Raw genomic sequence first — 17,491 nt, 5'->3', positions numbered from 1 at the left:
CAAGCCTACCATAAATGTCTGCTATAGGCCTTACAGAATCGGGAACCTGGGTAGAAACAGTTTTACCTGTTTTGCTCAAGAAAACCTATCTAAATGATCTTTTGGGGAATTAAACAGAATAATCTAAGATGTTTAAGAACATTTAAGGAAATGTTTTAGCTTCTCTCCAACTCATTTCTCATATAGCTAATCAAGCTAATCCATTGTCAATGGAATGCTAGAAAACTCACAACCAGGACACTCACAGAGCAGGGAAAACAGCATCAGGTTACACTCCCGCCCTTTCCCTAAAAACCTAGAGAAATCTCACACGGAGGATCCTGTGAATGAGTCACACCCAATGCATGGAGGGAGGTGCCTTTCTATCCTGACTGGCTCCCTTCAGCCTACTTCGTAGGGTAGAGCTGGGCCTACTATCAAATGATGGCTTCTTTAAAATATGTTACTTTGCTACAAGGCTTTGGCTAACCCACACATCTAGTTAAGTTCCCTGAAACAACTTCACACGCAGGGAAAGCCTACTGTGGTCTTGACCATAACAATGGGCATGGACTGAGTGTTTCCACGTGCCAGAAACTAGGCTCTGTCCTTTAGCTCTACCATGATCTCATTTAATTCTTAAAAAGTAGGTACCATTGTGGGGGGAGAGGGGTTATTCTGGTGTCTATTTTTCAGATGAAAAGAATGAGTACAGAGAGATGAAATTGCCCAAGGTCATATCTTGGTGGAGCGTAGACTCAAACCCAGACAGTTGGTATGGAGAGCCTACCCTCACAGCCACCACAAAGGACTGGTGCCTTGTCCTCTGACAGTACAAGTCTTACCCTTCTCACCACAGGGCTTCCACCACCTTTCTGCTGGGCCCTCATTAGCATTCTCTTCCCTTGAAACTCCTGCTTTGGGCTTCCCAGGTGCTTCATCTAGAGCCACACAATCAACCACAGCCAGCGGCAGATAGAGAGCAGGGTAGCCCTGGTCTACAAATGAAGAATCTGGGACTCCATAAAGTGAAGTGGCTCCTTCAAAGTCACAATGTTAGGAAGCAGCAACACTGGGACAAAGAGCCAACACATGATGATGCCAAGTGCAGTCTAGCATCCCTTTCACCACACTAGTCACTCCAACATGAGCTGAATTTATATCTGGCACCCAGGCCCCATGACAAAGCTAATGGAACCATTCACGACAGAGGATAGAAATACCAACTTCACCCATCCATCTTAGGGATGCAGGAACACTTTCCATCACAGAACAGAGAAAGTCCACTGAAACCTAACCAAGCATTGGATTTAAATGCCCTGGTATCCCTAGTCACCTAGACAGCTTCACTGCCTGCAAGGCTTCCTGTGCCCTGAGCTACAGGAAGCCTTGCTGGGAGACTTCTTCAGGACAAAATTCAGTAACTGTCGGAGAGTAAATCTTTTATCAACATAATTCTTTCTCTGGCATCACTGAGCTGGCAAGAGCCGAACTTTCCTATAGACAGACCTGGAACATTTAGCTACTTGGGCATGACACTTAACCTCAGGGACAAATGACCACACTGGCAGGTCAATGCTTCTCTGTGTGAAATTCCCAATGTGTTCTTTTTTTTCTGTCCCCAAGATTTCAATAAGGAAGATACACATTATAAAGTAAAGAGCCAATGTCTTCACATGCTCCGTGAACTTTCCTGGACAGGGACTGTCAACCTTCTCTGGAGCTGGGACACACCGGTAGATTTATGCTCACTTTCTGTAATTAAAGTAAATTCAGGTTTAAGAATTTCAGGTCTTGTTTGGCTGTGACAAAATCATGTTTTGGTATTTTTCAGCTTAGGAAAGAAGAGAACTTTCACCTGAACTACTTTTAGATTTCTGGCAGGGCACAGGTCTAGTACTAAACACTGCCTCACCCTTGAGCCTCTGTTCTCCCAGCTGTGAACAGCTGTTGTACCACCCCCAAGTCCACCACTCTGGAGAGCCGTGAGGAGGAACAAGGTTTATTTGTAAAGAGCCCTGTTATGCTCATGTGACAACAATCCAAGGAAAATGCTAATCTTTAAAGAAGCTATTTAGATGAAAGATGAAAATAATACAACGGGTCCCAAGAAGAGAACACACCCCAAAAACAGCCCAAGGAAGTTCTACCTGCCCCTTCCCATTTGTCACCTTCCTAGAGGCAGTGGGAGTAAAAACATACAGCCAAGAGCAGAGTGTCCAGAGCTCTGCCTGGGTTCTAAGGAGGCCCCAAGGGAAAAGAGGCCCTTCCTTTCCACTTCTCCACCACCCCTCAGCTTCTTCATCCCCAATACTTTCATGATGCCCCAAGAAGGAAAGAAAGGAAAAGAACTTTTACTCGTGCCTACTGTGTAAGAGGTTTCATCGAAGGCAAATTCTCCTTAGTTCTCCCAGTTAATACAACAATTCATCAAAGCAGTACATGTCTCCTTTTTCTAAATAAAAAGACAAGGACTGCCAGGCATAGTGGCTCACACCTGTAATCCCAGCACTTTGGGAGGTCAGGGCAGGAGGATCACTTGAGTTCAAGATCAACCTGGGCAACAAAGCAAGACGCCATCTCCTACCCCCAAAAATTAGCTGGGCATGGGAGCCTATAGTCATAGCTACTTGGAAGGCTGAGACTGAGGTAGAAGGATTGCCTGGGCCTGGGAGATGGAGGCTGCAGAGAGCTATGATAGCACCACTGTACTCCAGCCTGGGTGAGAGAGCAAGATCCACTTTCTTTTTTTTAAAAAAAAAAGATAAGATAAGATCTTAGAAAGGCGCTACGTGGGCTCACCTGGGTCCCACAGCCAGCATATTAAACAAGAATGCCAGGGCTCCAACCTGGCTTTGACTCTAGAGTAAAACAATTTACAGTAGTTATTGCCAATGATAAAATACAGGCTTTCAGGCAAACATTATATTTGTGGAAAACTTTTATCTGCCAACAAGAGCTTCACAGTTTTGCAAATACAGATTTTTCCAATGAGACCACCAGGAAGAGAAATGAATGTGATTTTTTTTTTGCTATTAAATGATGCAATATGTCAACATTTGGAAGCTCTGCAACATGACTTCCAAACAACCCATGCATGGTATCACAAAATCCATTCAAAGTACAAGGGAGACTGATGAGTTTTAGTAAAACAATGTTCAAAAAGTCACAGACATGGTTTCAGATTCCACATCATACTAATAACCTTGAAGAGAGTAACACTTGTCAAGTTTTGGCGTAGTATCAAAGAATGTTCAGATTTATACACTATGAAATATTATGCAGCAATCAGAAATGATGAGTTTGTGTCGTTTGTAGGGACATGGATGAATCTGGAGAACATCATTCTCAGCAAACTGACACAAGAACAGAAAATGAAACACCACATATTCTCACTCATAGGCGGGTGATGAAGAATGAGAACACATGGACACAGGGAGGGGAGTATTAAACACTGGGGTCTATTGGGGGGAAAGGGGAGGGCCAGCGGGAGGGGGAGGTGGGGAGGGATGGCCTGGGGAGAAATGCCAAATGTGGGTGAAGGGGAGAAAGGAAGCAAAACACACTGCCATGTGTGTACCTATGCAACTGTCTTGCATGTTTGCACATGTACCCCCAAACCTAAAATGCAATAAAAAATTTAAAAAAAAAAAAAAGCAATTAAACATACTCTTCCCTTTTCCAACTACCTATCTGTGGTGAAAGCAGTTTTTCTTCATACGCATTCACCAAAAGAACATATCCTAACAGACTGAATGCAAAAGCAGACATGAGAATCCAGCCTGTCTTCTATAGAAACAGACGCTAAAGAAATTTTCAGTAGGGTGCAGTGGCTCACGCCTGTAATCCCAGTACTCTAGGAGGCAGAGGTGGGTGGATCACCTGAGGCCAAGAGTTCGAGACCAGCCTCTTCAACATGGTGAAACCCTTTCTCTACTAAAAATACAAAAATTACCTGGGCACGGCAGTGCATGCCTGTAATCCCAGCTACTTAGGAGGCTGAAGCAGGAGAATTGCTTAAACCTGAGAGGCAGAGGCGCAGTGAGCCAAGATTGTGCCACTGCACTCCCGCGTGGGCAACAGAGCAAGACTCTGTCTCAAAACAAAAAGAAAAAAGAAAAATGAAATTTGCAGGCCAGGCACGGTGGCTTATGCCTGTAATTCCAGCATTCTGGGAGGCCAAGGTGGGCAGATCACCTGAGGTCAGGAGTTCGAGACCAGCCTGGCCAACAGGCAAAACCCTGTCTCTACTCAAAATATAAAAATTAGCTGAGCATGGTGGCAGGCACCTGCAATCCAGCTACTCAGGAGGCTGAGGCAGGAGAATTACTTGAACCCAGGAGGACAAAGTCTTACTCTGTCGCTCAGGCTGGAGTGCAGTAGCACGATCTTGCCACTACACTTCAGCCTAAGCGAGAAATAAGTCAATGTAATTAAGTAATAACATACTGGTGGCTCTGTCAGGTACTCCTCTTGGGATAATCTGCAGTTTAAAAAGAGAAAGGAGATTTACACAAACCAGATCTTGAGTTTTCAGGATATACCTGGCCCTCAGGTGAAAACAGAAGTACACCCGCATGCACACACAACCCTTACAGAAGGGTTGGACGTTTCCTGTGCTCTTCTAATCAAATGCCTTTGTAACTGCTTACTCTACCTCCACAGAAGGGCACTGTCTGAGATACACTGCCTCCTTACTGCAGACCTTACAGATGTCACCAGCACAACTCCAGACCTAGAACAGCCTACCTACCAAGTCATCACAGTGCGGACATGGAAGGACCATTTCACAGGCAGGGGAGAAGACACCAATAGACACGCAACCACACAAGCCAGTGGGTGTAAGCAATCACTTTAAGGAAGCCCCGGCAACAGTCTGAGGTAGCAGGTCCTACAGCCCTTCTGAAAATGCAGAGGATTCAGGAGATCTATACACAGATGCCTAAATGCACTGGTGAGTGGAAACTTTTCAGTTGGGAGTAAAAACTGTGCCCTATTGGCATGTCAATTTTCAGGAAGTTCTGGGTATAAGGTAGGTACTTATGGGAGGTTTTTGATCTGATAAAAGTTTCCACTTTGAAAAAAAAGTTTAACAAGCACCATGCCATATGATTCATTTTTTTAAATCTCAGAATCTCATCTTTGAAAAGAAATCTCTCCACATTTTACATGCCTACAATCTCAGCTCAGGCCCCACAGACACACTTCCAGATTTCTACCAGCCTAGAACAGCAAGTGGGGGTGTCTGCCACCACCAGCTCTCCTTGGCTTGTGGGCTCCCACATCAGTGAGCGACAGTGAGGGTCTGGGCCACCCTGACTGTGAAACTTCATAAACACCTGGAGTATCTTGATATCCACACCCTGCTTAACATGGCCCCTAACTCACATCAAAAAGTTTGGGTTTCTCAGCTCCTAACATCTCATGTCAAATTCAATTCACTCTATCCTGTTAGTGGGAACTTTATGAGAACAAGACAGAATAAATGTTGATAATCTTTTATTCTTTCAGCTCCATACATGCAAATTGTGACAGAAATTATGTACTTTTTTCCATGACAGGCTATAAGAGAGCTTCCCATTAACTTAATTTATTTCACTTGAATACCAGAGACACTGATGATAAAGCCCTCTTAAATGAACCATCTATCCTAGTTTTAAAATGTATCTGCTGATACTACATCAAAAAGAAGCCTGTTACCAGAGGCAGCCTGGAAGCCAGGTCACTACTCATCCACATTAATGCTTTGTTACACAATGCCTGTTGTATCACAGATTGCAAACTGGGCTCCTGTTGAGAAAGGGCCTTTGGGGTCATAAAACATTGGAACAATAAGATCAGAGTTTCCTCAACAGAGAAGAAACACAGAAAATACACTACTTAAAACATACACACACCCTACTTGGAGAAATGACTTAATTAAATGCAGCATAAATGCTGCTTCTGAGAACCCAAGCAAATCACAGATCATTTTCATCTGCATCATAATGGTAACAGAGCAAATAAAGTCTAACAAGCACTATGGCACATGCTTCACTTTTTTTAAAATCTCAGAATCTCTCTCTCCATTTTACTTGCCTAAAATCTCAGTGCAGGCCCCACAAATCCTTCCAGATTTCTACCAACTAAGAGATTTTTCTGTTTCTTCTAGTTTCTTTCCCGTCAAATTACCCTGCCTAGCCCTTATAAACTTCACAAATTTAATCTTACCCTAACACCCTACTTGTATCACGTTAATTCCTCAGATCAAAAACCTCCTGTAAGAGTAACCATTTCCCAAGTAAAAGGCAATCAGTCCAGCTTTTCACAATCTGGCCCTTTTTGGATTTCTTGGTATGTCTTATTGGCAGGCCTCCCTTCTGCTCCAACAGCCATGCACATCACTCAGGCCACACATCATGTCCCTATGTCCTTATATCTAGCGATGTTCCCCTGTCATCATCAAAGTCTCCGCTTACCATGTCAGCCCTGTCTGACACGTTTCTTTTGATTCTCCCTTACTCTACTCACATCTCAATATACCCCATCTTCCAGGACTTAATCCACTAACAGAACTCTGTAAGGAATAGCCAGGCATGGTGGTGCATGCCTATAGTCCCAGCTACTTGTGAGGCTGAGGCTGGAGGACTGCTTGAGCCCAGAAGTTTGAGGCTACAGTGAGCTATGAGAGTGCCATGCAAGACCCCAACTCCATAAATAAGTAAATAAATAAGGCCAGGCGCAACAGGTCACACCTGTAATCCCAGCAGTTTGGGAGGCCAAGGTGGGCAGATCACTTGAGGCCAGGAGATTGAGACCAGCCTGGCCAACATGGTGAAATTCTGTTCCATGTAAAAATACAAAAAAAAATTAGCTGAGTATGGTGGCACACACCTGTAATCCCAGCTACTGGGGAGGCTGAGGCATGAGAATCGTTTGAACCCAGGTTGCAGTGGGCTGAGATGACGCTACTGCACTCCAGCCTGGGTGACAGAAAGAGACTTTGTAAAAAATAAATAAATATAAAAATATAATAAAATTTAAATAAGAACTCTGGAAGGAAAAGTTCTCAAACTCCAGGGAGTATCAGAATCAGCAGGAATGGTTGTAACAATACAGATTGCTAGACCCCACCTCCAGAGTTTGAGTTAGCAGGGCTGGAGTGAAAATGAACACCAATTTCTAACAGGTCCCCAGGTGGGCTGCTGCTGCTGCTGCTGGCCCAGGGCCCACACCTGGAAAACCTGTGCTGTACTATACATCCTAACACCACAGTTCCTGCTGATACACCATCTCACACTCTAGTACCTAGTGCGGGCACCTTACTTTATTCGGAGACTGTCGACACCAAGACTCCTAGGCTCCTTCTGACATATCTGCCTTTCTCCCCAATTAGACTGAGACCAGAACTTAATGTTTTAATAGCTCACATTCTGGGTGGTAATTTGCATTTTTTTCATTAGCTGACAGGTTTGCACCTTCTTCTCTTTCAACATTCAAAGCATTCCTGAATCATGCTTTCTCTAGAAATATCCTCAGAGAAGCCCAAAGAGGAAACACTCCTGTACCTACCCCCCACCCCAATCAGCTGGCTTTTCTTCTGTCCTGCTTCCCAGAGTCACTCCCTTCCTTTCAGGTGGACGAGATAGGGCTTCTAGCTTCTAAGGGCAGTGCCCTCAGCCTCACACTCCCCCTCCTCTCACACAGTCTGCATAGAGAAAGACTGTCCTTTACCATATTGCAATTACAGGGTCAGAATTAAGTGGCTGATCTACTTTTTTGAGACTAATCAAAGACACGGACAGATAAATGCCAACCAGAGCTCCTGATGAGCTGGAGATAACCCTCATTATCTAAACGAGGTGATATCATTCTAGCCTAAAGCAAAGAAATTTATTATTTCCTTTAGTGCCCTGAAAGTGCTGGGATCATGACCCCCTTGCTGAACCTCTCTGCCTATTCAGGGGCCCAGGGATGGAACTGTGAGTCTAGCAAGTAAATAATGAATGGTATCTATTGATAAATAAGTTAACACTGAAGTGTCTTTGTGTTCTCTACAGGATTTTCTAGTTCATGTATTCTGTCTTAGAAACAAACTCCCCACAGTCTGATTTATTTGTACAGAGACTAGTACAAATGTACTGACAGGGAGGTCTCCTTTCTCCAGTATCAGCAGAAGATGAGGACTGCTATATACAGGCACTGGCCAAATAACAAGGCTTATTCACTCTTTTTTATAAATATCTTTTAAAATGTAAACTTTTTCAAAAATCCAACATACTTTTCAGTCTCCTCTAACATTTATAATGGAATACAACATACCCTTTTTCTGATTACTTTTATGTTGTGACATGAACCCCTGTTATATACCATATTAGATGTGAGACCTGCAAGCTGTGTCTCTTGGGGTTGATCACCTAAAACATGGAGAACAGTTCCCCGAGGCTTATTCTCCCTGCACTTGCTCTCTGTGGTGTTCTTGCCCAGACCCTCCACTGTCTGCTATGCACTGTCACACCGCCGCTTTCAACATGCCTACCTCTGTATCCCTTTCCCTTTATTCTGGTCTGTGATGAGCTGGCAACCAGAACTGGGTTAATGGTAAGTCTAAAGTAAGAGTAAACAAGACAACATTCAAGACTGGAGAGCCCTCAAATGTGTAAGTGTGCAAGAGCCCGTAATAAGTAAAAAGAACATCACTTTTGGCTTCTTAAACTTTGCTTAATTTTTGCTTCTCAGTTATGCTGTACAGAGCTGAAGTCACCTTCAGCTAAATGAGGTAGACGAAATGTATTTGGTAAGTCCTCTCGATCTTGACATTTGAAAATGTACAGAATAAACTGTGTCACGGTCACAAAAAAATGGAACATAGAATTCTTCTTTAAAATCCTAAGTATTACTGTAAACTTGTAAAAACCTTTAAAAGCATAATTAAGTTGAATTGTTGTTGGTAATTTTCCTTTTTCTATTTTTGTTTAATCTCATCTGGTGAAAAACATTAAAGATATCTTTTAAAGTATGAATGTGAGTTGTTCCTATCTGAGAGTAATAAGCCTGGTTCAAGGAAACCATTTATAAAAAAGTTTCGCTTATCAGAGACTTCCAAAGCAAATGATCAAACGAAGAAGAATGTTGCTGTTAGGAAGCCCAAACTCCCCAAATACAGCTCCCACTATCAGTGCTTGATGGATAAATGTCTGGCTTCTTTGTCTAAGGGCTCTGTGTGCTTACGCTCTGGTGCTAATCACTTGAAAGGTGCACCCACAGCTGGCTGGTCCAGGGCAACCAAACGTCTACATTAAACTGAGTCAGCAAAATCTTAAAAGGATTAATTATTAATTGCAGTACTATCTATTTAAATTAATTGACCAATGTTTCCATGCAAGAAGAGTTGCTGATGTACATTCTCTGTCCTGAGGATTTTACTGGAAAACTTTATGCTTTAAATGTGATTGAAAAGAGTGCTGAAAAGGTCTGTATGTCAAGAATGAATACTGCTCCTTAGTCCTTTGAATTCTAATTTAAAATACAGATACAGAAACCGGGAGTTTTGTGTTTGTTTATCTTTAATACATTTTCAATTCCCAAGGTACACTTAGTAAAGTGTGTCTGTACCTAAATATTGGTATCTTTAATGACTCTTTCCAATGCGCCCCTCCACACACAGATATTTTGCATTTCTAATTTGTTTGGTACACAGGCAACCAATGTGCATAATTGAACTGCAAAATGGAAGCATGCTTGCTACTTTAGTGAAATTAGAATTCAGTGAAGGTTATAAAAATATTAAACTTAGTATCATATTACAGGAAGCGTTAAGTATTTTTGATGGGCCCATAATTTTACCACTTCACCTGCTGTATCCACTGGCAAACATGGTTTGGAATATTAATGAAAAACTCACTCATTATTAAACTGCAGCATTACAAAAAGAAATCCACAACCACTAACAGCTTATCACAACGATATTTTCAGAAATTATGTACCTTAAAAATATTTTCCCACCATACAGTTCAGAAAATAGATTTAATTTTGTAAAGCTAGAACAAATGGGAAGATCTCCCACTGCCTCAAACAATTTGTTAATTCAAAAACTTCTTTATTCCTCACATTTGAAATCTCAGGAGGAAAAAAAAAATCCAACCTCCTCTTCTCCAATCTCTATTTAAGTGTGCCTATTTTGCTGAGGTCCAGATTAAGTAATTCAAAACCATCTCTAGTTGATAGTACGTATCATGGAGCAAGGGGCCAAAATCACAGCATTCTGGGCCCAAGAATGCAAACAGAAAGCCCCCTGCACCCCCTTCCTAGATGTTGCCTCATCCAAAAAGCACAAACCCCAGAAGGAGCTACAATAAAAATGAGATGAGATGAGCACCTATGGAAAGGACAAAGAAAGGATTCAAATCACAGGTCCAAGGGACCAGACCCTAAAGCAACTCTTTGGGAAAGCCCACACATTATAATCCACTGACAAGAAAAGTTTAGGTTATGCCTGAGTCCAACTGTTACTTTACCACTTAAGTTTATAAAAGCGAGTATTTTTTAAGGACCCAATAAGTGATCTGCCATGTTCTGAAGAAAACAGAGCCTAGGGCCAGGCGCAGTGGCTCAAGCCTGTAATCCCAGCACTTTGGGAGGCCGAGGCGGGTGGATCACGAGGTCAAGAGATTGAGACCATCCTGGTCAACATGGTGAAACCCCGTCTCTACTAAAAATACAAAAAATTAGCTGGGCATGGTGGCGCGTGCCTGTAATCCCAGCTACTCAGGAGGCTGAGGCAGGAGAATTGCCTGAACCCAGGAGGCGGAGGTTGCGGTGAGCCGAGATCGTGCCATTGCACTCCAGCCTGGGTAACAAGAGTGAAACTCCGTCTCAAAAAAAAAAAGAAAACAGAGCCTAAACTTTTGAAGCATAATGTAAGGTCCCTTGAATATCAGGGTAATGTGAAAAGGTGAAAAGAGCTTCACAAGGTATGTCTGAAAGACATCTGGCTTTCCACGTCACAATCTGGACTTGTGTGCCTTCAAAACCTTGACCCCTCTGGCCAGCACAGGTGCCAGCTCCATGGGTGGACATCATCATTACCATCAACCCTTCCTCTCTTCCCACCTTCCTGTCCCCCTCCTGTCTTTCTTTCCTTCCCCCTCACTCCCTCCCTCCTTACTCTATTGAAAATAATGATTTACGACCTTCCCTAACAGCTAGTGCATCCCAAGGTTTTCAGAAATAGGAAAAATGTACTGGTTATGTCCTTCTCAGGTATGCGGTGATACTCTGAGTGGTGGGCAGGGCAATGCTAGCAGTATTTTAAGTTGATTTGGTGTCCACCTTTCTATATATCGGAAAATTTACTGGCAACTTTTCACTATTAAATAAATGAATATTACAGAAGGAAGAAAAAACACAAATTTCTTCTCAAAATTATGAAAGGTCCATAAATAAATAAAATGTAGGGGTGAACTGATTTCTAAACATTCAATTCAAGTATTATGCAATCCACCTTCTTCAAAAACTAGCCAGTTTTTGTCAAAGGGAGAGGAAGAATAATGTAACCCCACTTTTGTACGGTGCTGTTGATCATGCAGTATTTGTAAATATTCTGTAAGGTAGATACTCTTCTCGCTACTTTACAAATGTGAAAACAATAACCTAGAAAGGTTAACAGGTTGGTCAAAATTCAGCCAATTGGTTAAACAGCACAACTGTCTTCCTGTTCCGGTTTCCTGACCTCAAATCCACTAATCTTTGAAGACAGTGGGTAAAACCAAGTTTGGCCATGTGCGCTTCTGGGGAGAAGTGGGGGCTGGCTTTTGGATAATGTGTACTGCCTGCTCACTGGTATCCTCCTTCTCCTGAGAACTCCATGAACTCACCAAGATGTCATCGTGTAGCTGTATTAATACCAAGAGGACCTTTGCACAAGAGCAGTGCTTTTTATCCCAAGTTATACATGTCTAATAAATGATGAAGTGGTCCCTCAGCACATACAACTGCAGCAAACGGGGCTAGCTCCTTTGCTGACTTGTAAGGCTGTCCTAGAAATGTAATGATATCTGGCTTCACCTTGGTTCCCCTCAAGCACTGAGATAAATACCAAACAATAACAAAGGAGCCCTTTCTAAGGTGCAGATATGATCTCGTCTTATTTAGGAAGGAAGTTTACAGACACATGGACATTTTATTCTTCAACTGCTTTTTCCCCTGAATACATTACACTTTGAGAATGATGGTACTTTTTATATTCATACATAAGTGGGGTCATCCTCTTACACTACACTGAAGCAGTTTAGTATGACAGAAAGAGTACTGGATCAGGAGCCGAGCCACTACCTTCAAATACCAGTGCTGCCATGACCATCCATGTGAACCTTGATGGTCATGCCATGTGCTTCACTTTCTTATCTGCCAAAGGAAGGCCACAACCACAAAGTCTCGGTATTCCTTGAGTGAACAATCATAAATCAGAACAAAGGCAGAGTTCGTTTTTACTTTTTAAAAATTCTTATGATGGGGAAGAATGAATCTTCCTGAAAGACAGAGACGCCAGGTACAATGGCTCACGCCTGTAATCCCAGCACTTTGTGGGGGCCGAGGCCGGCAGATCACTTGAGGGCAAGAGTTCAAGACCAGCCTGGCCAATATGGTAAAACCCCATCTCTACTAAAAATACAAAACTTAGCCAGGTGTGGTGGCACATGCCTGTAATCCCAGCTACTCAGGAGGCTGAGGCATGAGAATTGCTTGAATCCGAGAGATGGCGGTTGCAGTGAGCCGAGATCACAGCACTGCACTCCAGCCTGGGCAACAAAGCAATACTCCACCTCAAAAAAAAAAAAAAAAGAGAGAGAGAGAGAGAGACATATACATACACCCACCCATATATATTTATATTTGGTATCAGAAGACACACCAACATTGTACAACTACTTACTGGAATTCTTTTATCCAGAAACCATGCTGCATTCCCTGTTCTTACTATAAAAATTGGTAATCCTTGCCTAATGATAAACTTGCTCGAATGTGATATGGGCATGAAAATCGAGGGGGAAGAAACAGATAAAATATGGGAATAAAAGATTTCAGCTGCCCTTGATGTCACCAGAAAAATTTTAACCATACAGATCCAGGAGACATAGAAATGCCAAAATCCTAGTCCCTTCCTTTCTCCAGAGAGCTGCAGTCCAGAGCATGGGCTTCAGAACTAGTCAGAATGATCCACATCTTGGCTCTGTCAATTGCTAGCTTCATGATCCTATGACCACCAGTCTCCTTCTTAGTAAAATGGAGATATCAATACATCCCTTACAGGGCAGATAAGAGAAATGACATGAGACAGTATATGTGCAGGTCCAGCATACAGAGGCCCCTCAATCAGTGCTGGCTTCTACCCTCCTGACTTCTGGATAATAACCTGATTCGAGAGTCCAGATCAGGTCTTGCAGACTCAGAGAAGCACAGGGGGAGAACTGGCTTGGGTACGCCATAATGAGAGAGCAACAGATGCAGGGAATAAGAGTTTGCAGAAATGATCAGATAATGAAACACCTTATATCTTTCCAGGGAGGTGAATCATTTTCTTTAAGGTGTCAAATGAGTAGCCAAATGTACCACAATCAAAATCTAACATGGAAAAAGCCAGATAGGTACTCATATCAAATGAGCAGTAGCTTTTATTGATGCAGAAGCCTCTGTGACACGGAGTCAGCTGATATTTACAGGATAAATACACACTCCCCATAGCTCCTTCTTGGCTACAGAAGTTCTAATGAGCTCAAAGTTTATCCCATTTCTAAAATACATTTAAACTCCAACCCATCACTGACATCTCCTTAATTCTGAAATTCAATTCTCAATTTGGGCACTTTACCAGCATCTTTTCAAAAGTTGGACTTTGGAAAATATATGCATTCCCAGACAGAAGGGGAAAAAAACCATCAGACATACACAAAACTGACACCCTTGAATACATTCCAGTTTCCTCAGCCCTCATCTCCCTTAGCGTTTCACAATCAGTAAAGTGCAGTGGCCAATCATTGGAAATGACATGTGCTTAATGTCAGAAATCATTTAGCTTAAATAAGAAAATAACTCCATTTAGCTTTCTCCCACAAAGTAAAATTAAGTTTGTTTAGCCTTTTTCATTTATTGCCAAAGGGCATATTTAATTTCAAGGGAGTGAAAACAAAACTCATTCTGAAGTAAAGTCTAAAGTTACCACTTCGGTTTTGCTCCATTGAGGTGCAAGGGGGCTGTAAGTATTGAAACAAGGAGGCATTAATTACAGAAAAACAGGCGACTGGGACCCAGCTTTCTGATCAGGGGGAGGAGGGTTGTGGGGGAGGTTGAGAGAAATCTATCATCTTTTGCTACCCTGCAAATACAAACTTTAAGAAAACCTACTGTCTAGGGGCCTTGTAGCTTGCCCTCCAGGTCTTCAATCTTGGGACTTACCAGATACATTAATTGAGGCCCCTGCATCGATGATCCCGCTGTTGGGCCTCACACAGTACCTACGTGGTGCTGTGGTCTTCACCTTAAAACATACATTTCGGTCTGTCGGATTGCCAAGCTTTAGGTTGGTGGTGACAACATCGGTAAAGGGACCTGTAGAATGAGACAGAGACTGATTGGGGATTTCATGAGGAAAGTTTAGAAGGTTTATGGAAAGGACAGCTATAAATACAATTAAGGGAAGATTTGAGATCCATGATTATCTCATTAACTTGCTAATGGATGGAAGAGATGAGCTGAGGTTAATGCACTAGCAGTAACAGCTAATATTTACCATGTTCCCAGTATTTCACCAGATACCTAGTCTAAGTGTTCTAACATGTGGCATCTCATTGAAACCTCACAACTTTGATTATTGCTGTCTTACAAATGAGAAAACTGAGGCTTGAGGAAACAAGTTACTTGTCTAAGTTTTCATGACAGTGATAGTAAGAATCTATAACCAAATGGCTTGCATCTAAGGCCAGTTCTTACCCATGCTAAATACTGATTTCCACAGTAACAATATGAAATCTAACATGGAGAGCGTAAAGGACTAAACTCAGTCCAAAATCATTATCTAGAGCACAGTGTGCAAAGAGGAGCAGATGGAAGAAAGAGTTTGAGGTGTTAATGATCTATAAACACAGAAACTCTCTATAGTGTTGCTGAAGAAAACTTAATATCATCTTAGGCTATAGCAAGAAGTTTAGAGTCCTGCTGGGCAGTCCACACCTGAACCATTACAAACAGTATTAACTACTCAGGCTACCAGGAAGACTGAAACAGGCTCAGTGGCCTGAGGATTTTTTTTTTTTTTCTGAGACAGTCTCGCTCTGTCACCCAGGCTGGAGTGCAGTCGTGCTACCTTGACTCACTGCAACCTCCGCCTCCTGTGTTCAAGCAATTCTTCTGCCTCAGTCTCCAGAGTAGCTGGGACTACAGGCGTGCTGATTTCAGCCTCCCAAAGTGCTGGGATTACAGGAGTGAGCCACTGTGCCCAGCCCTAAGGATATTTTTTATTACTATTATTTATTCGCTTCCTACTTTATTAGATTTTTTAATTAAAAAAGTAAAACATGCTTCTTAAAACAAACGAAACAATAAAAGATGTATAAACAGGAAGCTAATAAGCTTTCCCTTGTCCCCTGAGGTAACTAATATTAACAATACGGGAGATATTTCCACATTACCTGTGCTTACACAAACAATAGATGCACACATATGCAAGGGATGGGGGCTAACAAATAATGAAATAATACTATTCCTATTACTCTGAAACTTGTTTTTCATTTACCCATCCACGGTGGACATGTGATCTCTGTGTTTATTTGTCAGGTGGGCTAGGTTGAACTACAAAAACACAGGTCCTTTTCAACACCTTTTCAAATTCACATATTTTTCACCTGTAAGTCAGAATTTCTGTTTCCTCTAGGCAAGTTCTTTACTCTTGTCTTTACATTTACAAGGAAGCAGAAGGTGAAGGTAGGGAAAGCGAGTGTGCTTGTGTGTTCACAAACAAATACGTAATGTTGCTTCATTTGTTCCCTAAGACCCAACAAAAACGTTCAAATTTGTGTTTTCAAAAATTTTTCAGTAAGACTCTAAGCTCCTGAGGGCAAGGATTATACCTTACCCATCTCTGTAGCCCCAGCACTGTGCCTGGCATTGAATGAAGGTCTCAATCTATATATTCACCAAGAAGAAAACTACCTGTGGGTTATCTCCAGCAAAATTAAAATCTCAGGCTGGTATCTCTACTCTTGAGGTGCTCAAGGCATGAAAAAAGTCAATCTGATATGGGCTTACCTTAACACAAATTAAAAAATCAAAAAGTGATAAGGAAGGGAGGAAACAGTACTCATTCCCAAAATCAAACGACAGCCAGTTCTGCTATGAGGCTTATTTTGAAAACACAAACTTGATCCAACATGACTGATGTGAATATCAGGGGGACAATCTGTGCATAAGATAATTTTTGCATTTGTTTCTGCATGGTTTTATCTGCTATCAACACTAGGTGAACACAGAAAACTGCTCCTCACTAAACCTAGCTGCAAAGAAATACAAAAAACACACAAGCACGCACACCTCACCCACCTATGGGATACCTCAGGTCACCTCGTGGATAATGAGCCGCACCTGTCCACACCTGGTGTTACAACTTTTCATACAATTTCAGGTGATCCTCCTTACTTCACATCACAGTAACACAGAAAACAACTCTTTGATGTTCATATCGACAGACAAAATTTGGGTCTTTTTCAAGAAAAGTGCCGTATCTGCTATAGCATTTGTGGTTTTACAAGGACCCTATCTTTGTGCATATGTCACCAACAGTCTTTCAGTACTGTGCCCCTAACCACACTTCCCTCATAAGCACTATGGTTTTTACCAAGCTATTCTGTATAGTGTGGTGATTCCAAGAATGCGTTATAGCAGAACTGACTATACTACTGCATCATCCATTGTTTTGTGAATTATTATGCCAAACACTGTTCTCATTCCACAAGCAGTGACACCTTCACAGACAAAACACTGCAAGAGAATTTCTCCATTTGCTTACCTTTCTATCACAAACAACCCTATCAACTACATTCTAAGTCAGCTTACAAACTAAGAGTACAGAGGAGGCCAGGCACCTGTGGCCCAAAAGGATTTTCAGCTACAGTAAGGGAGAGCCAGATGCTGACGCCGCTCCATCCTTGCATCAAGTTCTTGGCATAAAAGGGAGCAACAGGACACTTGGTGCTGAGGCAGTGCTAGGGAGATTACAGAGGCAGCACTCTCTGTGACTACCCTTTTCCACTCTCCAACACAAGCAGTCTGACTCACAATAAAGGTGGAAAAAAGTCTGACCTCCTAGTAAGTCTCTTTGCTTGCTTAAGGAGTGGATCACTTCAGCACTCACAGGGTGGGGTAAAAAGAATAACTATGCGAGCTCTGATTTTCTAGGGTCAAACACACACACAGTCATAAGGGGCACACAAACCTATGAGGGCACAAGCAAATCGCCATGTACATGCATTCCCTGACCCTC

General features: G+C 42.3%; 1 protein-coding gene across 4 annotated transcripts in view; it reads right to left on the bottom strand.

Annotated features, from left to right (window-relative positions):
- Nucleotides 1–17,491, bottom strand: part of VAPB (VAMP associated protein B and C) — a 52,540-nt gene that overhangs the window by 11,091 nt on the left and 23,958 nt on the right. For 3 of the 4 annotated variants that reach the window (XM_054255503.2, XM_035299033.3, XM_035299035.3), the window contains one exon: nt 14,413–14,565. The exons of the other annotated variant lie outside the window; for it this stretch is intronic. In XM_054255503.2, the coding sequence (XP_054111478.1) occupies nt 14,413–14,565 (153 nt within the window). The remainder of the gene's footprint in view (nt 1–14,412; nt 14,566–17,491) is intronic. 4 annotated transcript variants of the gene reach the window in all.

This window comes from Callithrix jacchus, chromosome 5 (assembly GCF_049354715.1).
Source record: "Callithrix jacchus isolate 240 chromosome 5, calJac240_pri, whole genome shotgun sequence".
NCBI lineage: Eukaryota > Metazoa > Chordata > Mammalia > Primates > Cebidae > Callithrix > Callithrix jacchus.
Note: the sequence above shows the minus strand (reverse complement) of the source record. Positions and strands in the feature narration are given on the sequence as shown.